Consider the following 23,137-nt stretch of genomic DNA (forward strand, 5'->3'; position numbering starts at 1 on the left):
ATTATATATATAGTATATAGATATATGTATATAATATATATATATATATATATATATATATATATATATATATATATATATATATATATATATATAAGAATTACTCCACTTTAAATTTCTTTCGTGGATTTTTGCCATTATATATATATATATATATATATATATATATATATATATATATATATGTATATATATATGTATATATATATATATATATATATATATATATATATATATATATATATATATATATATATATATATATATATGCGTGTGTGTGTGTGTTTGCTTAACAAATTACAGTATATGCACTTGACTTCATTAGATCAGCGAATACCACAGGAAAATGATAGGCAGAAACGAATGCCTAACCTTTTCCTGTGGTATTTGCTTATATATATTTGTGTGTGCGTGTTTGTGTACATATAGTTTTTATTTTTTTGAAAATAGGAAAGGTCTCGGGTTTACAAGATTCCCTTTCAAGTTTCCCAGCGCTCGGAGAGAAAGCGGCAGATGTTCAAAGTGAACAGGTCCTTCAAGAAGCGGGCATGAGAAGTCACTGACCTTTCGGTGGGTATCAATGCCCTGTCATGCTTCGAATGGTTTATTCAGAAAACAGATTTGATACAAGTGTATAAATTGCAATGTATAGTTATCTGCCATTTACCACTGGCTATGCAATAATAAGCTGTATCACGAATTTTAGTTTTTAACCATAAAGTTGTTTCTTAATCAAGTCAAGTTCAGAAATCTATGGAGGCGGCAAATGTCTTGCCCCTCCAACTCCAATCGTTCTGAAACGGAGCAAACTCTTCCCTTTTGCTCCATCACATTTCTACAAAGATATTTGGTCAACCACATGATTAAACATACCCTCTGGAATCCTTCTCTATCGTAGCTCACACAACGTTCATTTGGTCTATGCAAATTTTGATGGTTTCTTATGCGTTCTTTACTTCATACTGATATTTATTTGGCATTTCTATCTCCAAAGGTTGCGAGCATGAAACGCAAAAGGGAAAAACGATGCTTTCTCTGCCGTTCCCTCAGAAAGAGCTATAACAGTAGAGCAATAAACAGCTTCATTTCATCGACACTTATTCGTCTGGAAACTGATTAATCTATTCGTACTGAAACATTATCCTTTTCATAAACAGTTTTTCAAATACCATTCCTAAAAAAACGTGTTCAGAATTTCATCGACGCAAAATCTGATAACGAAGTGTTTAACCAAGATTTGGTAAATGCATATATATATATATATATATATATATATATATATATATATATATATATATATATATATATATATATATATATATATATATGAAAAAATCTGTATACCATACAAAGAAAGAACCAAGAAACGCAACGCCACAATGACCTAATAAATATGTAATATTCATACGTATGTATAAATATTACATATGTATTCTTTTATAAATATGTATTATATATATATATATATATATATATATATATATATATATATATATATATAATATAATACATTTATAAAAGTATACATATGTAATATTTATACATACGTTACATACAAATATAAATATATATATATATATATATATATATATATATATATATATATATATATGTGTGTATATTATATATATACGTATATATAAGCACAGAAAGATAAAGTTGAAAGACTTTCGAGAATTTTAGTTCCTTTCACAAATTAATTTAGCTGTAAATTATTTCATTTTTCGTGAGGCCGATGATAAGGAATTCTTATCTAAGGTTTTATCAACTAGTTGTCCCGAAGACATAATAATTTATTACCACTTCTGAATATCTAGTATTCAGAAATAATTTGTCAGTTTGTCTTGCTCGCGTGAGAACTGACGAAGATTCCCCGGTGAACGGAATTCAGTCGGAAAAAGGGCTATATAGCAACCTTACTATATCCTGGATTACGAGCACAAAAGACATCCGAACTCCGATCCCTCTGATCAGTCTTCAGGAGTCCCGCAAGGAGATCGTTTGGGTGCGTTCAGTGTAGCTTGCTCTCTTCCAGTCATAGCTATTCACTTGTGGACTGAGAGGTTTATGTGCATAATATTTCTTATGGGAATCACTTCAGCTTGATCAAGACCAAACATCTGATTCCTGGTTACTTCCTTACGCCTTCCAACAACGAAGACACGTAGAAAACGAATGACAGGTTAGTAATTATCATAGTCAACACAACTGCTAGAATACTCGCAGGTATGACAATCTATATATTCTTATAATTAGCGGCGTTGACTAACTTCCCGCACTCACAAGTGACTTCGTTTTAAAGTAATGAGTATATATATATATATATATATATATATATATATATATATATATATATATATATATACATATATATATATATATATATATATATATATATATATATATATATATATGCGTGTCTGTGCGTGTACATATATACACACACACACTATATATATATATATATATATATATATATATATATATATATATATATATATATGCAAAGTTAAACACTGTATCCGTGTTCTAATATGTTGTAGGAAGCCCACTAAAATTCGGAAAAAGTTGAAAGTTTTTATTTAAGCTTTCGGAGAGTACATTCTCTCCCTCTTTCTGAAAGAGGGAGAGAATGTACTCTCCAAAAGCTTAGATAAAAACTTTCAACTTTTTCCGAATTTTAGTGGGCTTCCAACAATATATATATATGTTTATAATTATGAATATCATATATGTATATATATATATATATATATATATATATATATATATATATATATATATATATATATATATATATATAAATATATATATATACTGAAGTTGAAGGTGGTTGCTTGAAACCAGATAAGTAGCATCGGAGGGTGGAGAGATACCAAAATCCTTTACTCTCATTTATTTCGCTGACGTTTCAGGACCATGTGTACCATTTTCGAAGCTAAAAATTAAAAGAACAACAGAATTAAAAACAGACTCAGATAAAAACATAATAAAAAGTTATTTCTTAACAAAATGTAAAGGGAGGTACTAGAGAAGGGAACAGTAATTACCAGTAGTGCTGAAGTGAAGGCAAAAGCTGAGTGACTGTCAGGGTCCGTTTTGGTTCCGACGGAAACTCAAGAGAGGTACAGAGAAGTTGACGTGGACTGAGTATTTAATTGGGGAACCAGTTGTTTAATAAAGAGAGATTCGAGTATTGCCAACTGGTGTTCGTTTGGAGCTTTGCCTATTATTTTGAAATCCTTGTAATCAATAGTATTGTACTTGCATTTTTTCCATGGTCTCTAATACAGGAAAATTCGGGGTTTAATAGTTTGACACCCGTACGATAGCTAACCCCATGATGGGAATCCAGCCTTTAACCACCTCTGGGTGGAGCCCACGTACTTCCCCAGGTCACATCTGGGCCAATTAAACAAATATATGACTCTCGAGGTCATCAAAGGCAGTAGATTCTCCATATATTTAAACAAGGACCGGATGGTCATTGGGTTACATGGAATCAGTTTTAGGTTAACTGCCGGTGGGTATTTGCTTACAATAAGGGTCAATTCGTGATAAAATGTCTATCATAGATTAGGGGGACGCTAGGGTACAGGGGTAGTTTTGGTACCGTTGGTACCAAAACTACCTCTGTACGCCAGTGGGTGGAAGATATTATTTAGAAATTTAGAAAAGATATTATTTGTGGGTGGAAGATATTATTTAGAAATTTTCGAAATTGTTTGTAAAAGATTTCCGATGGAAAATTAGTCAGCGAAATAAATTGGATTAAAGGAATTTGGTATCTCTCCACCCTCTGATGCTATAATTATATACGTGTATATATATATATATATATATATATATATATATATATATCTATATATATATATGATGATATTCCTAATTAAAGTATAAGCCACGTAGGAAAGATAAACAACAGAGTTTCTGAAAGATCTTTCGACTCAACGTCCTTTACCTCAGCAGATAAAACTGACTTACATGAGAAATTGAGGGTGCAGGAAAGGTCGTATAACTGACAGATAGGGATTATAAAGAGATTAGTACCTAGAATCCAAAACACCTGGAAGAATGAGTAACCTTACACAACAAGCATGGACATGGGTACAATTTAAGAACAAAAAGATTAAGTCCAACTGCTCAGACAGAGGGAGAAGACAATTAAAGGATTTTACAGGGCGACAGCTGTCCACATTCTGATCTTTGGTAAACAAAAACTTATTCACAAAACATATTAAACAAACATATACAAAGAAAATATCTGTGGGAAATTTGTTTCGCTCAGTGGGAAGATCGAAGGAGTATACTCTACAAAATTACAAGGGTAATTCCTTCCACTGAGTGTTCTGTAGTAGTAATTTAGTAAATGGTATAAAACGGGCTGTTAAGCACACAATTCTTCCGTGCGCCTAACGTGTTTTCAGACTTGTGCCAGAAAATCCAAAGGATTAATAATTGCTTGGTAAGCTTAAGTAGGCTAGTTAAATTCCGGTAAAAGTAATTCAGGTAAATGCAATTAATCTAAATAGGACTATGAATAAATCAAACCAAGGCCATAAAATTCCCAGGGTAGTTCAGTTTGGTCCCAGAATTCTATTAAGTTCCGACCCGGTTAAAGTAAAATTAAAGTAAACTAATCCCGAATAGTAATGCTAAGTAAACAGACAGACCTAATTTCGACTAAATTTATTAACTACGGCCCATATAATATATAACCTTTGTAAAATTATTCAATCTAGTCTATGCCTAATTAATTCTCACAAACTCCAATATTACAATAGCCTAACTATGTAAAAGGGCTTAAAATTTAGTCAAGGTAAAGAAAACAGTGTATTACGTCTTGAATAAGTAAGTTAAGTTAAATACGTAAGTTAAACGTTAAAAGACGAAACCGCTTCCTGACGAAAAGTCCGTTGGCTCAAATCAGCCGTCCAATAATGGCGGTCTAGTCTTTGTGGAAAATTAGTATTTGACCTACCTTCAAGTTAACCCAGTTTGGACACACACCTCTTAATTCACGTGTAAACTAAAAACAAATCCTATATATTTAATCAGCAAACCCAGCGACCTCTAATCGTATTCGTGGAAATAAATTGGTACGTTGATAAGAAATGTTATTCCACTTACCGAATTTTCCGTCGACCGATCAGTGACGAAGGCTGTTAAAAGTTTTGGTTGCAGATAAGGATTTTGGATAGGATGAGGTTTTAGGATAGGTACAAACAGGAAAGGAGATCATACAAACCAATTATTTAAAGGGTTATTAATTTCTAAACCCTACACAACGTAAATTAAACTTAAAAGGGCGAAGTCGCCGACCTAGTTGTCGCCTTCTTCGCTCGCCGTCCATTTGAACAAGGCCAAAAAACCCGCGCGACCTAAGCCTACCCCTTGAAAAGGCCTATGTCAGGGTCAATGGTTCTTCTTATCACTCCCCAAATCAATTAAATAATTTCTTAAATAATTTGAAGAGACAGTTAAATCTATTTATTAAATCTATCTATCAAATATTTTAAATGCTAAGTAAAGTTAATAAAGTTATTCAAAATATAATATTAATTTTTCTGCAGAGCTTATACTAAAGAAAATGGGGTATAGTTACTTTGTAGCTCTTAGCAGTGACTTCGTTAAAGGATTGAAAATGTATATGTACAAATAAATTTACAACATCCTCCCGGGGGACATAACACAAAACACAGAGTTTTGTGTTAGGTTAAACAGCTTCATCATTAATCAACTGCTGTAAGAATCGCCTCGAGTTGGTGGCGGCTCTTCTCTTCGGTCTCTCTTCTGCTTGATAGCCTTCAGCATTTTGACTGTCTCCTAAATTTTTCTCCGCAGCTTCTACAGTATACATATCCTCTGGCTTAGAGACCTCCAGCGGGTAAAGTTTGTCAACTGACCTAGTTGTCTCTCCATTGCTGGTCTGTAGCTTTTCACAACTCTGACCAGTCCCATCAGAGCTGGGCATCAGCTGAATGACCCTTGCCAATTTCCACATGCAACGAGGGGTTTCATTATGCAATAACACCACATCTCCTACTTTAATCTTGGTTTGGAACGGTTGGGTTGGATCCCCGTTGAAATAGTGTCTATCTCTCAGGGACTGCAAGTATTCCTTCTCCACTGTTCTTGGAATGCATGTATTACCTGAGATACAAACTTGAATCTCTCATTACATAGTTTGTGGTCAAGCTCAAAATCTGGGTCATTCAGGTAGTCCCGGTCTATGGTAGTGGGTAACGAGTTTAACCGGTAGCCATACAACAGGTGAGAAGGGGTAAGGGCATCGACGGTATCTGGAGATGTAGCATCCACATATGTAAGAGGTCTATTGTTAATACGACGCTCTATCTCAGTGACAATGGTATTCAGTTCGTCAGAATTAATCCTCTTCTTGAATATAGCTTTCTTTAGTGCTGATTTCACACTGCCAACCATCCTCTCATAGAAGCCTCCTTGATGGGGTGCCCTAGGTGTGATGAATGTCCATTTACAATTTTCCCTAGTCAGTGTGGACTGTACGTCAGTGTCATCATACAAGGACTGAATCAAGGAAGAACCAGTTTTGAAGTTAGTGGCGTTGTCAGAAATCATTCGACGAGGGCAAGATCTTCGTGCAGTGAATCGCCTGAAGGAATTGAGAAAAGTAGTGCTGGTTAAGTCTTTTACCACTTCCAGGTGACAAGCTCGTGTTGAGGTACAAGTGAATACGACTATGTAAACCTTGTCTAGTTCTTTAGTGGCTGGATTACAGATAAGAATTTGTCCAGTCAAATCTACTCCGGTCACCTCAAATGGCCGGAGACTGTTCACTCTGCAAGCCGGTAGAGGTGGCGGAGGAGGCCTGCGCAATGCAGGTCCTTCCAGACGGTTACATAGTGACACTTCGTTTTCATCTTCTTGACACACTGTCTCAGTCTTGGTATCCAGTATTCTTCTCTCACCTTGCAAATTGTGTCTTGAACGCCTGCATGAAGAACATTTTCATGTGCTTGAATGACTATAAGTCCAGTCAAAGGAGAATTTGGAGGTAAAAGCAGAGGAAATTTACTGCTATATGGAAGGTGGTCCGCATTTTGTAGTCTCCCAGTGCATCACAAAAAGTCCATTCTCATCCAGGAACAAGCCTAGGCTTTTAATTCTGGCTGGAATTTTGTGGGAATTCTTGTTTAAGGTATGACAACTCCTCTGGGAAATACTGACTCTGTGTGAAGCCAATAAGAATTCGTAATGCTTCTGAGTTCTGTACTTCGACATTTTCAGAGTTTACGGGTCCCGAGTTCTTAGTTTTACGATTCCCAATGGTACGTTTAAGGAGCCTAGTGAACTTAATTACTAGCTTAGTGACATTTATAAGTTTAGGAAGGGAAGCGAACCTACGGATCTCTATGGGACAAGTAGCTTCTTCACTGACAACTGTAGTTAAAACTTCTTCAGGTGTTTCAGGTGGGTAGCATGTAGATACATCTGCCTGTTCTGGCCACATCTCTGGGTTCGGGAGCCAACTTGGGCCATGGAACCAAATTTAACTTTTCTTAAACTGCCGCATGGAAATTCCTCTAGAGACAAGGTCTGCTGGGTTGTCTTCACCAGGTACATAGAGGTACTTCACTTCAGTGACCTGACTTATCTCATTCACCCTGTTGCGGACATAGATGTTTTTAGATTTGTTGTTCTGAATCCAGTGTAGGGCAACTTTACTGTCAGACCATATGGACATTGTCAGCATAATCTTGACACCTCGGTAGTGAAAACGGTTCTGAGGTAGTCAGCTATTTTGACTGCACTATAGTTGGCAGTCAGCTCAAGTTGTGGTATGCTTTTCTTTTTGAGAGGGGCGACTCTTGCTTTAGAGAAACTAGGTTCGCACCTGCGTGTTGGTCCATCAAATAGGCTGCGCCCCAGCCCCCTAGGCCTTTTCACTAGCATCACAGAATACGAATGAGAGTAGTTGGTCCCTCTGTTGGCTGTGAAGCGTGGGAATTCCTGTATGATACGTTCTCGAGGTCTTTCTTGATCTTCGACCACTCTTCTTGAAGTTCTGGTGGCAAAACATCATCCCACCTTTTAGATAGTTTCCAGATCTTCTGCATAAGAACTTTGGCTCGTACAATTATGGGAGCAAACAATCCTAGAGGGTCAAATACTTTTGAAAGGTTGCTCAAAAGTAGCCGTTTGGTAAGCGGAGCTTCCTCAAAGGTAGGGGGTTTTATGCTTAAGTGGTCAGTCTTGTAGTTCCAATGAAGTCCTAGAACTTTGACAAGATCTGAGCCTTCTGTTGTTCCATCACCTTCTTGTTTTACCATTTCGTTGAAGGTTGGGTCATTACTGATCCATTCTCTTAAAGGCATTCTGGCATCTGACAGGACTTCCTTTGCAACCTTGTAAAGGCTGTAGAGGCTGACTGTTGTTGGTAAGGAACCAATTAAGTTGTCCACATAAAATTTGGTCATGAGGAAACTAACTTCAGGTGAAGTGGGTAGGTTTCAAAGTGATGTTGCAAGTTGACTGAGTAAAAAGGGCGAGCAGGTGGCTCCAAAGAGAACTGATCTAAACCTATAGGCTTGAAGGTCCTTTTCATTGTTAAGATCTTTTAGCCAAATGAAACGTGTATAATCACGATCCCTAGGTTGGAGACCTACCCGTAAGAAGGCTTTGCTGATGTCTGCCGATACCGCAAATGGGTCGAGACGGAATTTCAACAACAAGTCAGTTAAATGACTAGTCAAGGATGGGCCAGAGTATAAGCAATCATTCAGGCTAGGGGCCTGCTTGTCCATCCGGGCACTTGCATCAAATACAATACGAATGGGCGTTGTAGTTGAATCCTTAATCACAGGTAAATGGGGTAAATAATGGACATTTGTCCGGTTTTGGTCTTCTTCTGGCACTGTTTCAATGAAGCCGAGAGATAGTTGTTCTTTGATGATCTGGTCATAAATTTCCAGATACTTATTAGTTTGTTTCAGCTTGTGAATAGTACTGTTCAGTCTTTTCCTCGAGAGTTGCTAAGTTGGTAGGGAGTTGTTTCTTATCGACTTTCCAGGGGAGAGATACCTCATATCGTCCTTCAACCATACTGATGGAATTCTTGAATTCTTCCAGTACAAATTTATCCTCAGGTGACATATCTTGATCAACGATTCCGACTGATTCTAGGGTCCAAAGCTGTTGGATGGGGTCTTCAGCAAATTTGCTATCAGACATCTCAAGTGGTATCTCTAGAGCAGCTTTGGAAGGTTCTCAACTGCTAGTCTCATTACAGTTACAGAATGAGCACTGATAGGGGTGTCATTACTAGGCAGTTTTTTACCAGCGACCAGATATCCTAAGGAGGACTTAATCAGGTTCACTCCGTTTGCTTGTGGAGAATGGATAAAGTCAAAGTAGTGATCTATGCAACAAGCAGTTTCACCTGGTCAATCTGACTACTTGACAAGTTAGGATCAGCTAGGGTGACATTCTGGCTCTTCAGTTCAGACACTATCTTACAGAGTCCAAGAGGCCTAGCGCTCTGAGGTAGTTTAGGTACGACAATAGCCTTTAAAGTTACAAGGCTGTCATCGTTTACCCTGACAGGTACAGTGACCGTACTATATTCTCTAGGTTCTTTGGTATCCCAGAACCCACTGATGCTCAGCTGGACAGGATTGTCTCGTACAAGTTTACACTCTTCCACTGCCTCTTGTGTGATGAAGGTGCGTTGTGCCCCAGAATCAAACAGTGATCTAAGTTCCTTGGTGTTGCCTGAGGGCAGACACACCACTTTCATTAAGGCGGTAGGGAGAATTCCACTTGTTTGTGACTTTAAGTCTTTGTCACTGTCATTGTCTCCACAATAGTTCACAGCAGAGACCTCAGTTGAGGAGTCAGGGCACAATGCTGAATGGTGTAGTCCAGTTTTACATGACAGACATTTGTGGAACTTCACAAGACAATCGGTTGTCTTATGGTTAGGTGAAGTGCATTTCACGCAACGATTTTTTGCGGTAAGTCTTGAAATGCGCTCTTGCGTGGTCTTGTAAATGTCACACTGGTAGGCTTTGTGTTCTGGTCTATCACAGAATACACAACTTTGAGTTCTAGAGGTCTTATTAGGCTGTCCTGGAGTGACAGAAATACTCAGATTCGTAACTTCGTTTTTCTTAGGGGTGTAAGAACTAACCTGAGTTTTGGTCTGATTACCTGGTCTATTGGAACTTTGTTAGGCTTGGGTTTTCTATGGGAGTAATCCTTGTTCTTATCCCTGGGTTCAAAATCCAAGGAAGACAAGGTCAGGATTATCTTTCCTAGCCCCTCTCTAATATCTAGGAGTGAGGGGTAGTCCTGTCCACACTTGTTTGGATTTTTGTTCTTTCACCTTGCCAGGTAGTTTTTGAAAAACTAGAGGTCCAAGCGTCCAGGTACAGTGATCCGAATTAGGTTTGTTTCTTTCTATGCCTCTAACATATTGTTCAAGTTTAGTCCAGAAGCCACATAGTGAATCCAGGTCTGCAGAAGGTTTAGGCAGGCCTGCTAGTTGACAAATTAGAGATGAGATTATTTTCTCTGGATTAGCATAAGTTTTCTTCAACAGGTCAATGGCGTCTAAATAGTTTTCATTCGTGACAAGAATATTTCTAATCAGAGTTAGAGCTTCACCCTTCAAACATCCCTTCAGGTAATTAAATTTGTCAACAGCTCTCAAGTCTGGACGAGAGTGAACGTTAGACTCGAAAACATCCCAAAAAGGGGGCCATTCTCCATCGGTCCCCTTCAAATTCCGGTAGTGATAAAGACGGCAACTTAACCTTATGCCATGGCCTAAACTCTGTTGCAATACTCCTCTGGGGTTTGGCTTCCATGCAATGATTTTAGTTTCTCCAAAACTTCAGTGCTCTCTGTGATGACTTGGTTGGCATGACGCCGCTTTGTAGTGAGCTGTGTTCTATCAGGGTCTTGCTCAGAGAACCCTTCTTCTCCAAGTTGAACTAAGTACTTAAAGTTGAGTTCTTCATACTTCTTTATTTGAGACTCTAGCCTAAGACGATATGTCTCCAAGGTCGAGGACTCAACATCACTTGCCCTTTATTTTGAATCAAGTCCACAGCAGTTGTGCACAAATCCTTGCAGTTTTCCTCATAAAGTCGGAGGAATATGCTAATTGTGTCGCAGACATTTTATGAGTTTAAAAGGTAACAAGACAAAAAATCCCTGGACAACAACACAGGCCTTAAAACATCCCGCTGGGGATGCCAATCTTCCTTTGTGGGAAATTTGTTTCGCTCAGTGGGAAGATCGAAGGAGTATACTCTACAAAATTACAAGGGTAATTCCTTCCACTGAGTGTTCTGTAGTAGTAATTTAGTAAATGGTATAAAACGGGCTGTTAAGCACACATTCTTCCGTGCGCCTAACGTGTTTTCAGACGTTGTGCCAGAAAATCCAAAGGATTAATAATTGCTTGGTAAGCTTAAGTAGGCTAGTTAAATTCCGGTAAAAGTAATTCAGGTAAATGCAATTAATCTAAATAGGACTATGAATAAATCAAACCAAGGCCATAAAATTCCCAGGGTAGTTCAGTTTGGTCCCAGAATTCTATTAAGTTCCGACCCGGTTAAAGTAAAATTAAAGTAAACTAATCCCGAATAGTAATGCTAAGTAAACAGACAGACCTAATTTCGATAAAATTTAAATACTTACGCCCATATAATTATATAAGCCTTTGTTAAAATTATTCAATCTGAGTCTATGCCTAATTAATTCTCACAAACTCCAATATTACAATAGCCTAACTATGTAAAAGGGCTTAAAATTTAGTCAAGGTAAAGAAAACAGTGTATTACGTCTTGAATAAGTAAGTTAAGTTAAATACGTAAGTTAAACGTTAAAAGACGAAACCGCTTCCTGACGAAAAGTCCGTTGGCTCAAATCAGCCGTCCAATAATGGCGGTCTAGTCTTTGTGGAAAATTAGTATTTGACCTACCTTCAAGTTAACCCAGTTTGGACACACACCTCTTAATTCACGTGTAAACTAAAAACAAATCCTATATATTTAATCAGCAAACCCAGCGACCTCTAATCGTATTCGTGGAAATAAATTGGTACGTTGATAAGAAATGTTATTCCACTTACCGAATTTTCCGTCGACCGATCAGTGACGAAGGCTGTTAAAAGTTTTGGTTGCAGATAAGGATTTTTGGATAGGATGAGGTTTTAGGATAGGTACAAACAGGAAAGGAGATCATACAAACCAATTATTTAAAGGGTTATTAATTTCTAAACCCTACACAACGTAAATTAAACTTAAAAGGGCGAAGTCGCCGACCTAGTTGTCGCCTTCTTCGCTCGCCGTCCGTTTGAACAAGGCCCAAAAAACCCGCGCGACCTAAGCCTACCCCTTGAAAAGGCCTATGTCAGGTCAATGGTTCTTATCACTCCCCAAATCAATTAAATAATTTCTTAAATAATTTGAAGAGACAGTTAAATCTATTTATTAAATCTATCTATCAAATATTTTAAATGCTAAGTAAAGTTAATCAAGTTATTCAAAATATAATATTAATTTTTCTGCAGAGCTTATACTAAAGAAAATGGGGTATAGTTACTTTGTAGCTCTTAGCAGTGACTTCGTTAAAGGTTAGAAAATGTATATGTACAAATAAATTTACAACAATATCTCTAAGGCAACTAATTTGTATATAATCTGTAATTTTATCTTTGAGATCATTCTTAAATGAAACAGGTCACAACTAATATTAAAATTACAATGGGAAGTAAGTTGTATTATGGCAGATTTTAAAAGATTTCGTGACAAGACATCTTTTGATATTGCGATTACTGAACTACTAATCCAGTTTATCCAGTGGTTGTTTTCACTTATATGAATGAATATTGCATTAGATGTTTGCCCAGTTTTGACAGAATATTTACGCTGTTTTTATCTTACTTCTAAGCCCTTACTCGACTGTCCGAGATAAAAGGAGGGGCAGTCCATACATGGAATTTTATATATTATGTTGTTGCTTTCCCTGGGGCCATTTTTTATTAACGTTCCTTTTAGTGTGTTATTATAGGAAAAAACAAGGATGACCTTAAAGGCTTTTAACAATGATTTTAATGGTTTCAAATCCGTTAAAATAAGGCAAACTGAGAATGTTATTAGAATTTTCTTTCTCCGTGTTACTTACACTATAAAACTTTCTGTGGGCTTTATTGTAGCAAATATCTAATATATGTGAAGGATAATATAAATCTTTCCCTATTTTTCTTATTTATTCAATTTCTTGATCCAAATATTGGGACTGAAAATGCGCAATGCTCGTTAAAACATAGAAAAAAATTGATATTTTGATGATAGGATGGTGGCCTGAATAGAAATGAACATAAGTTAAGTTGTTGGTTGGTTTCCTATAAATACTAAATTTACATTGAAATGGTTCTCTATGTATCAAAACATCTAAGAAGGGAAGCAATTGTCTTAGATGTTTTGATACGTAATTAACCATTTCAATGTAAATTCAGTATTTAAAGGAAACCAACCAACAACTTAATTCATGTTCATTTCTATTCAGGCCACCATCTTAACATTATTTAGAATCTGCCATAATACAACTTACTTCCCAAAAGAGGGTTTTCTTCGCAGTGGCCTTTTATTTAGGAAACAGAATCATAGTGGAGGTGAGATCACATTTGTACATCAGCTATTTCCTGGAAGCAAATACCCGTGAGTGGGAAAATGGGCAGCTTAGTTGTCCAAGACAAGGACATTTTCTTTCGCATTTCATCCAGAATGGTCAAACTTTCAGCATCTGAACTATAAAAACTTAGACATGTCAATGTACTCGCATTTCGCCTTCCTCTGTCCATAAATGGAAATCGCCACTCTACTATAAACACCCAACCTCTGAGCACACGTCTTGGTGGTGTTTAATAAAGGTAGGCCTGTGAAGTCCTTTTAAGACTTGCTTCAGGACCAGCCTATCAGGTATAAAGTCATAATTGTGAAGATGACACTGAAGATCAAGAAAATTTGCTAAAAACCACTGTTAATCGACTATCTAATATTTTATCTATGGAATATGTTGCTCGATTCAAGACCATCAGAATGAATTAAAATAATAAAAGCTTAACAATAGGACAAGTTGATGACTCGGATGAGTCATACACCATACCAAGACAAAGGGAAGCCTGTTATGAACCGAGAGAGGTCCGCTTCAGGTTCGATATGAAATATAAACAAAAAGAATTCAACACCAACAGTTGAAACTGGGGATACGAATATTGAAAGAATTACACCAAACCAACAACAAAGGTTTATTTACAAGCTTACTAACAAAGATAAATGCAGAATGGTATCTCCTATTTACATAAAAAAAGGTAAAATCTTACACTGCATGAACTGGGGAAACGGTGGGGTAATGAAAGTACTTGCTGGCCAGTTTTGCTACTCGAAGCCATGGCTTCACAAAAGGAGAACTCTAATTGCAGACGCCTTCACAGCCTTCTTGCCTCCGTTAGGCAGAAAACAATGTCTACTCTTGATACTTGAAGGGCAGGAACTCCCCAAAACCTCTTGATGAACTGTAGAACGTTTCTTCTCCGAAGGTTTGCTCAACGTCGAAATAACTCGGTCGTCAACTCCCAACGACGACTTGACCAGAATTCGACCAAACTCTCGAGCAACTTTTCCTCTCTGATCTTTGTTTGTTCCTTCTTCTCTTATCTCTCTATGATGATTGCTGCTGCTGATCTCTCATTGATAATCTGGTCTGTGACTCTTACTGATGATCTCCTCCCTCCTACTTCGTCAGTCGTATTTATACGGCAATCTGGGGGCGGGGCTACCAGCGAACGTCACAGGCTCCCGAGATTACCGGAACTTCTTAGAAGGATCTGGATGAAGTATTACATCAGAAATCGCGGCGTTCCTTACGTCACGTCGGCGCCTGTCAAGTTCCACAACACTCCTGCCGATTCTAGAACCATCATGAGAACAGACACCTCCAACTAATGCGCGAATGCCTCCTTGATGCAGAACTTCTCGAAGATGCGTGTTCCTTTCCTTTATCTTTCTTTGCTATATAGCAATTACCATGACAAGCCTTGTCCTCTGAAAGAAGAAATTCTGGATTTTAAATCAAATAAGTATCAAAATTAGGCACGGGAAGGCCAAAGAGAAAGCATTTTCTGATAATCTCACACATCTGTTGGAAATAAAATATGGTTGAACTGAGGGAAAGAACTTTCAAGAGTACCCTGCAACAAAATTGCTGCACTATATGATGTATCTATCATCAGTGCCAGGAAATAAAAGCACAGCCATATGTTGAATGCACACACCACATGGAAAAAAGTATATCTTAGTTTATCCAGAACACAGAGCTGATTAATAGCTCTCTTAGGGCTGGCCTGAAGGATTAGATTTTTATTCACGTGGCTATATATATAGGAACCAATTGGTTACTTAGCTATGTGACTTACAGCTTATCGTTGGATCCGAATCACAATATATCGAGAAATGAATTTCTAATCACCAAAAACAAATTCCTTTGGTCCAGCACTGGGGGCAGGCGGGAAGCGAATTTGGGCTACCAGATTGATAACACTGCATGGAAATAATGGAATATGTTATTTTCAGGACATATAAGGTATTAAATGTACTTTGTGTTAAACATATTTCTATTTTCAGATGGCTGTAGATAAGACCTGAGGACAGAACATCCAAAAAAGGAGCAGAGAAAGTTTTCCAGGGAGGGAACAACAGACTTCAAGTGATATGTCTTTGAATAAGAGAAAAATGTTTATTGAACACGTCAAAGGGTTTGCCAAAGACTTCATCAATCCTCGATTACTTATCCTGAAATGTACTTACTTCTTTTTATTATCAGGTAATCAGGTCTTTCTTTTCGTTAGGTGAACCCAGGTAGAATACTTATGATGAAAGTTATTGTAATATTAATATGTTATTACAACATAAAGTCATGATTTACATCTAACCTTTGAGAAACGTCTAATGAAAGTGTCGGCAAATTTCGAACGAAAATTAGGTATTGTACGAAAGACCTCATGTGTTTATAACAGCGACAGAGATTTATTTCTTCTAGACAGAGTGATTCGTGGTGGTAGGTTTTTCTTTCCTAACATTAGCAGTTGTGACTTGAGACGATCTAAGGATGGTCTCCTGTTTGTCAATTTTTCATAAGTTGAATTTTCAGAGGTTTATTTGGTGGCTCAGGATTCCACTACTGGTTTTGCCCATTTGCATTTGTCTTTTTGGACAATAAGTCCATTTTCTTATGTATCTGCAGGACCTGCGTCACGTCTCTCATGTCTTGTTTGAAGTTGGGGCTAAATATCAGTATATCATTGATGTACACAACACAGAAGGGTAGGTTGCTCAGGATTTCGCCCATCAAACACTTTAAGGTCACACCTGAGTTCCGAAGGCGAAAACGGCTGTAGTTGAAGGTGTATGTGCCTTAGGGGGTGAGAGTGGGCATTTTTTCCATGTCCTCCTGTGCGACCAGGACTTGGAAGTATCCCTTCAACACGTTAATTTCTGTAAATATTTTTATACCCTCCATCTGGTTGGTTATAGCAGCTATGATCAGCAGTGACTACTGTCAGGCACTGTCTTGATGGTGAGCGTCCGGTAGGCATTGCAGGGTTGCCATATCCTGTCAGGTTTTATTACCTTATGTATGGGATATCCCCAGTGACTGGAGTTTTTTTTTGGCATATTCCTGTCCGCTCCATGTCCCGGAAGGCTTCTTAAGTGTGGGCGAGTTTTTCTGGGGGCCAACCGTCTAAAATAGATGTGCACTGGGGGACCTTTGGTAACTATGTGGTGCTGGACGTGGTGTTTTGTGAGTTTGGTCAGATCAGATCGTGCTGCAGGTCGTCCTTAAATACCTCCATGAACTCCTGTAGTAGGCAACTTATCTCTGGTGCTGGAGTTGGTGTGGGTGGGGCTATGAGGTGGGACATGTGATCAGCTGATGTCCTGCTACGTCTACCAGAATGTCGTGGGCTTTTAGGAAATTTGCTCCTAAAAGTGTGATTGTAGGGTGCTGGGGGTTGGATTGAGACGTTCATGCCGGTTGGCTGGAACAACTGATTTGAATGCCCCGGTGTCGATCCAGAAACTCCATTTTTGATGTCTTGTCTACGATAAAAAACATTGAGCCTTTTTGCCTGTGCCTGGAAGAAAGACAAGAGGAAAGCAGGCATGGTGTCTCTTACGAGGCAACCAGTCTGCCCACAACTGACGTTTATTTTGTTGGGTTGTAGGTCCGACCCTTTTGCACGTTTTATGACGTGGCAATCATTTTCATATTTTGGGTCTTTGCTCCCAAACATCCAGTAATAGAAACAAGTGCCCTTGGCATATCCTTCTGGTTTGGGCTTGTATTTTGGTATGTTTTTCCACCTGGAGCTTCAGTAGTGGTATATGGGGATGGCGTCTAGCAATGGGATGAAGAGATCATTTTAGACCTGAAGATCGTCCCCCCTCTGAAGAACCAGGCCTGGGTTGTGAGTGGAGAAGGGCAGTAGGCGAATGTTGGTGTTGGTCATCTCTGGGGTCACCAGTATAAAGGTCAGTGAGTAAGGGACAGGTTCAAGGTATTCTGATTTATTATTACAAAATCTCTGACAAGTCAAGAATTCTTGTAAACGCTAAAGGAGAATCTGACATTAGAGGAAAACAGAAGGACGTCTATAATCAGTCAGATGTGTTATCTCACACCTGAAGAATGGTTAACAAGTATTTAAATTACGAAGAGGCTTCATATACATCTGATTAGAAAGCTTCCAACACTTTACATATATTAGTAATTACAGTTCTGACAAGGACATAAGGTATCTTCTGAAAAATGGATAACAGGTTATTTGAATAGAGAGTGCTGGATCAGTTTCCTGAGAGTCTTGGGGAATCATGTTAATTTATCTTCAAGCAAGGGTGGCCTGAGGGTCCCGGCAAGAGCCCTGGACCTAACAAAGCTATAAAGGGTTAAGTATAAGTATGGAAGATACAAAAATTACTATTTGTATTCATGATGCAAAAATGGAAGTGGTTAATTCATAACCTTAACATTTTCTTCTATTTACAGCTATTGTGTTGATATATCCGCAGTTAACAATTCATCAAAAAACCCTCGGGCTTGACGAATACCAGACTGGTACAATTGCCTCCGTTATTTCGGTCTCCACCATTTTCTTCCCATTCATTGGTGGCTTCGTTGGGGATAAAGTTGGTAACTACAGAGTAAGAGAAAACAGAGTAATTCTGTAAATCAAGTGAGAGTACTTGAAGACAGAGAATTTTGTCTTCCAATAGTGTTTAACTTTAATGACCTTGTGAAAATGGGATAAAGGTAAAAGAAGGAAAAACTGATCCTACCACAGCTGGAATGTCAATCATATACCACTGTTAAGATATATCTGATGCTTTCATTGATATATATATGGGTAAAAAGTGAGTCCAAGTAAAAGATAATAAAATGGGTTCAAAGTGAGATATTTAGTCTACCACCTTTCACTTATCGTTACTTAATTTTAAACTTTACTTATTAATACTTTATTTTAAAAGAATATTTAAATCAGGATAATAGCTAATCAAATGAAGATTGCAAGATAATCCCTTATAATGGCATAGGTCTTAAGACTACATTGACATGAAGAAAAAGCTGGTTTAGGAAGGACATACAGGAATAAAAAAGCAGCAGGGAAGTCTTAGTATGACTATAGAATAAATAAGTGTAATCAATTTGAAATAATCGTCGACTAAAATACAACATTCTGTTTCTGTTCACAGATCCTGATGGCTACTGTTTCTATAATAACAGGAGGGATTGCCTTGTTTTTTCCATGGGTTCCATCAGCTAAAGCTGAGATGCCGATTTCGAATTTCTCTGATGCAACATCATCAAACTTTTCCTTTGAGGTCAATAGCTCATATCAAGGCAACTCAACGATCGAGAATGATGATAATCAGCTGGAATGGACATTTTGGATATACCTTTGCGTTCGCACTTCTTATGGGTAAGACTTTTTATAATGATGCAACTGGCAATTGTTGTTTTAGATTGAGAAAGCTGTGCTAACCTTACAAATAAGAAGGTTCTACTTTTAACATTTCACTGACTATGCAAGTCTTGAATATATATCTCAGAATGACTTAAGTTAAATTCCCTTTGGATAAATCTAGTAACAATTATTTGTTAGATGAAATTACATAGAGAGATAAAGTTAATGTCCTTGGGATTATCTAGTCTATTCAAAGTGCTTTAAGAAAGAATATATAGGACGAATAATGATTTTATTGCAGGATATTTAACGGAATAACGTTCGTCTTCTTTGATGCTGCTGTGATGGCTAATGCCCAAGATTCAAATGTCAACTTTGGCTACCAAAGGGCATGGGGGACAGTGGGTGCCCTCATCAGCTCTTATGTGGGTGGGGTTATTGTGGAACAGACAGGAAGCTTCAAGTGAGTGGGAAAACTGACATTTAACTTTTCAATAATAATCGAGAAACTTCTCTAAATTCTGAGCACATGTCACAGGTGTGTCAAATAAATATGAAATTGATGCTTTTATTTACTTCACAGTGAAATTTTCTACGTCTCGACTGCACTGCAAGTAATTGCGGGACTGTTAATGCTTGGCGTTAATATTGACTTCAAGATGCCTGCTATCTCACTCACTAGAAAGATTTTCCAGCTCTTGTTCAGGGCAGAGCCTCTCTTCCTCTTTGGGTCTTTGTTTGTGGCAGGTAGGTGAAAATCATGGTTTGGGGGAGTAAAGTTAAACTATCACATGTTACCCGAGATGAAGCTTTTCAGTGATTTATTTTGGTTATATTCTATAAATAGTGAGATATTTTTCTAGATAAGGACAAATCATAAAGATTCAAATGAAGCTGAGTAGATTATGCTACTGTATTCAATGGTAAATCTATATAATTTAATTTCTGCACAAGAACACCGAGTACTGGTGACGCCCCTATAGACTTGCAGGGAACTACTGCATGTCAAGCAACACATTCTGCACACAGGAGTGAAAATTGTTTAAAAGAATTCCAGTGTTGCCTCCGACTTATTTATTAATGAGAGACTTACTTATAAAGCTCATAAATTCTATACTGTAAGTTTGGTCCAAGTAAGCCTAGACTAGAGTTTGGATTTCACTGAATAGCGTTCTAGGTTTTTTTTTTTTTTTTTGCTTTTTTTTTTTTTTGCTTGTTTGTCGTATATAACAAAAAATCAGTCATCTTTAAAGCAGGATAATTCAGTCAAGAGGTGAAAATTAATATTGCTGCAAATGGAATGAGTACCAGAAGCCTTACATTTGGAGCAGATCAAGAAGTCAATAAAAGTTCAGCAGCTGACCACAGAGCGCACTGCCACACCAGACTTCGCTATACAGTAGTAGTGCAGGTATTAGGAATTCGACTCTACTTTGTACACGGAGCCTTTTTATTTAATTTGGGGACAAAGCTCTTGGTCTTAAAAGCATACTTGATCAAATTTAAACTTTCTTCAGCAGTAATGGACTATTTCCAATATCATTTATTGAAGGTTCATTGTTAAATGTAAATGTATTTTGATTGGGACAATTTTATTCCTGTTTATACAACTGAGTAAGGGAACTGAAAACAAACTAGTTTTCCCATAAATAACTGACTGTAACAAGTTCTCTTACTGGCGGGAAAGGAAAACCAGTAGATGAGAGATAACTGCAAAATATTGGTTCTCAAACAGGGTTGTAAATATCATAATTACTTCTGCCCTCCATAAAGATAACAAGATTGCTGTTGGCAATGCAACATCATTTACTTGCATCTGAACATTCTGTTTTATTCTTTCATTACCTGTCCTTTATTTCTTCTTCCTTTTTCTTCTTAGGGCAAAGATGAGCTGCATCATATCACTAAGCTCTTATGTGACAATTGTGTGTTCTGCTAATGCTTCCAATTTATTTTTTGCAAAATGCTTATAGTGTTGTTTTGTGGCTCAACATAAAAATCACACTTAAATTGAAGAGACTACTTCTATGGTGGTCTTAGTATAAAAAATTATTTTCATTCATATAATACAAATATCTCACACGGATTTTCCTTTCACAGGGATGTTTACAGGATACTTTGAAACTTTTATGTTCCGGTACCTGCATGAATTGGGAGCTAGTGAAGCGCTCCTTGGCCTGACAGTCACTGTAGGGGCACCCTTCGAGTTCATTATGACCCTGGTTACTTGCAATTTTGCAAAGTCATTTGGATATGTCCCTCTTATAACGTTTGGTCTAGTGGCACATGGAGTAGAGTTTCTTGGTAAGTCAGATTCACTTTCGAGGCCATCAGCTTCATCACCATTCCTAGTTTACAACCTCCTTTTTTATGGAGTAGTGACAGGTTTGAATTACCTTTACTTGAAAACTGTTACCAGCAAATACCATCGTTTCTGAACATTGTTAATCAATTCTTTTGTATCTTATTGTTTTCATACTATAACGAAGTGATGACCTTTCTGTGAAGCAGGATTATAGTGTTAATACCTCAGTCACAATGACTGAGAACTGACTAAATAACATAGTTTGAAACCCACTTCATTTGTAAAGCTCTTGATATAAATTACGGTTTAATGAGGAACCAAAGTGTAAAGATTTGTCTGAGAAATGAGAACCAAAGAGAGTGACTTTTATTAATTATTAAAGCTATGGATCCACAGGAAGAACAAAGGCCAGCAGTACTGGTTATGCAAAAGTAATATTACTGTCTATTTTGTTGGTAAGGAATAATGTTCTTTCTCGTGAGCAACAAGCTCAAGATATGAATTTGTTCTTCCTTGTCAAGATACACATTTCCAGTTCTATTAGAGGGGGGCACCAGCACTACCTGGTTTGTCTTCAAATTGCTGAAACATAAAATTTCTTGACAGCAAGCCAAGGACAAAGTCTGATAGCAACAACTCTTTTACTCAGGAATGGACATATTTCCAAATCCTTGGAACTAAATGCCGTGTGTCTTGGGTTCTAGATACAGTAATCGTTTGCAGGAAATCAAGCGGAAATTCTCTTAGGTAAACCTGCTAAGTATGACATAATGTTTAGAGAAGAGATGCTGTGCAGGAAAAACAAAGATAAGGTAGTGATAAGAAGCCTAAACATGTATAAGAACAGAAGGAAAAATGGCAAGTGATGATATGATCAGGTATATGTGACCATTGACAGTGACTGTATTGAGCATAAGAAAGTTGCTTGGTTTTTCGCACCATCTTTTGAAAAATGGGGAAACAAGAAGCTTTATTGCCCTACCTCCCTCTCTGCGGTGACCAACTTGGCTGTACAAACAAAAGAACATCACAAAGGATCAGATGTATTAGTGATTTATGGTGGAGCATACAGTAGTCAAAGAAGGCCAACTGAGAGAGAGGGAGAGATGTAATTACAAGAATAACCTGTTGAGCTGAAAAAGAATGACATTTCAGATGTACATGATACAAATGATACAAATGGAAGAGGTCACAGACTTGCCTTGAAGGAGGGAAGATTAGGTGAATCTTGGGAAACGAAAACAGGAATGTTTCTGAAGGTCAGTGGAGGGAAGAGAAGCAGTTGCTAAAGTGTACAGGCTGAGGATGTTTGATTTACAAGAGAAGGCTAGGAAGGTGTAATGGGGACACTTCAGAGGCCAGAGGATCTTCTTAACTTCAACTGAACAGTGGTAAAAAGAGTACAGACAGCAAATGAATAAAGTTACTTTTCAGATGAGAAAAGCAGTGTGTGTGTGTGTGTGTGTGTGTGTGTGCATACCAGAAAGTATAAACTAGATTCATGAGTTCATGAAAAATCCCAAGAAAATTTGGGGTGGATTACAGTTTTTATAAGAAGAGTACAAATTACAATTGCAATTTGGTGCAATGCTAAACAACAGTTTTCCTTCTAGGTTTCTGCTTTCTTCAAAACCCTTGGTGGGTTCTACCACTTGAGGCCATAGGATCTGCAGCAAATGGATTCCTCTTGACAGCATCTATGACGTACCTTTCAGTTCTGTTCCCTACAGAAACCATTGCCTCCTTTAGAGGGCTCCACACAATGGTACATTATGGCTTAGGTTAGTATGTACACTCTTTTTTTATTTTATCTTACA

At 37.5% G+C, this 23,137-nt stretch overlaps 3 protein-coding genes across 3 annotated transcripts; 1 reads left to right on the plus strand and 2 right to left on the minus strand.

The window, feature by feature from the left end:
* Positions 1–1,984: 1,984 nt before the first annotated feature.
* LOC135203391 (major facilitator superfamily domain-containing protein 6-like) lies at positions 1,985–23,106 on the plus strand. The gene is made up of 8 exons (XM_064233122.1): positions 1,985–2,182; positions 15,678–15,876; positions 18,100–18,254; positions 18,804–19,030; positions 19,317–19,478; positions 19,599–19,762; positions 21,116–21,319; positions 22,934–23,106. Exons 2-8 carry the CDS (start codon positions 15,765–15,767, stop codon positions 23,104–23,106), a joined length of 1,197 nt encoding a protein of 398 aa, XP_064089192.1. The 5' UTR covers positions 1,985–2,182; positions 15,678–15,764.
* Positions 5,717–7,492, minus strand: LOC135203387 (uncharacterized). The gene is made up of 3 exons (XM_064233120.1): positions 7,206–7,492; positions 6,269–6,973; positions 5,717–6,134 (listed from the first exon to the last, which is right to left on the minus strand). Exons 1-3 carry the CDS (start codon positions 7,490–7,492, stop codon positions 5,717–5,719), a joined length of 1,410 nt encoding a protein of 469 aa, XP_064089190.1.
* LOC135203390 (uncharacterized) lies at positions 8,493–9,213 on the minus strand. Its single transcript, XM_064233121.1, has 2 exons — positions 9,064–9,213; positions 8,493–8,936 (listed from the first exon to the last, which is right to left on the minus strand). The coding sequence occupies exons 1-2, from the start codon at positions 9,211–9,213 to the stop codon at positions 8,493–8,495; spliced, it is 594 nt and encodes a 197-aa protein (XP_064089191.1).
* Positions 23,107–23,137: the final 31 nt, after the last annotated feature.

Source organism: Macrobrachium nipponense, chromosome 36 (assembly GCF_015104395.2).
Source record: "Macrobrachium nipponense isolate FS-2020 chromosome 36, ASM1510439v2, whole genome shotgun sequence".
NCBI lineage: Eukaryota > Metazoa > Arthropoda > Malacostraca > Decapoda > Palaemonidae > Macrobrachium > Macrobrachium nipponense.

Excerpts from the sequence above, each read along its gene's own strand:
- LOC135203390 (XM_064233121.1), bottom strand. The coding sequence starts at position 9,213 with ATGTCTGATAGCAAATTTGCTGAAGACCCCATCCAACAGCTTTGGACC. Across the intron at positions 8,937-9,063 it reads TGGTTGAAGGACGATATGAG|ATCATCAAAGAACAACTATC; the intron begins GTATCTCTCCCC and ends ATTTATGACCAG.
- LOC135203391 (XM_064233122.1), top strand. The coding sequence starts at position 15,765 with ATGTCTTTGAATAAGAGAAAAATGTTTATTGAACACGTCAAAGGGTTT. Across the intron at positions 19,479-19,598 it reads GAACAGACAGGAAGCTTCAA|TGAAATTTTCTACGTCTCGA; the intron begins GTGAGTGGGAAA and ends TTTACTTCACAG. Across the intron at positions 19,763-21,115 it reads TGGGTCTTTGTTTGTGGCAG|GGATGTTTACAGGATACTTT; the intron begins GTAGGTGAAAAT and ends TTCCTTTCACAG.
- LOC135203387 (XM_064233120.1), bottom strand. The coding sequence starts at position 7,492 with ATGTGGCCAGAACAGGCAGATGTATCTACATGCTACCCACCTGAAACA. Across the intron at positions 6,974-7,205 it reads ATTGGCTTCACACAGAGTCA|GCGTTCAAGACACAATTTGC; the intron begins GTATTTCCCAGA and ends TTCTTCATGCAG. Across the intron at positions 6,135-6,268 it reads CTTACCCCTTCTCACCTGTT|AACAGTGGAGAAGGAATACT; the intron begins GTATGGCTACCG and ends ATGCATTCCAAG.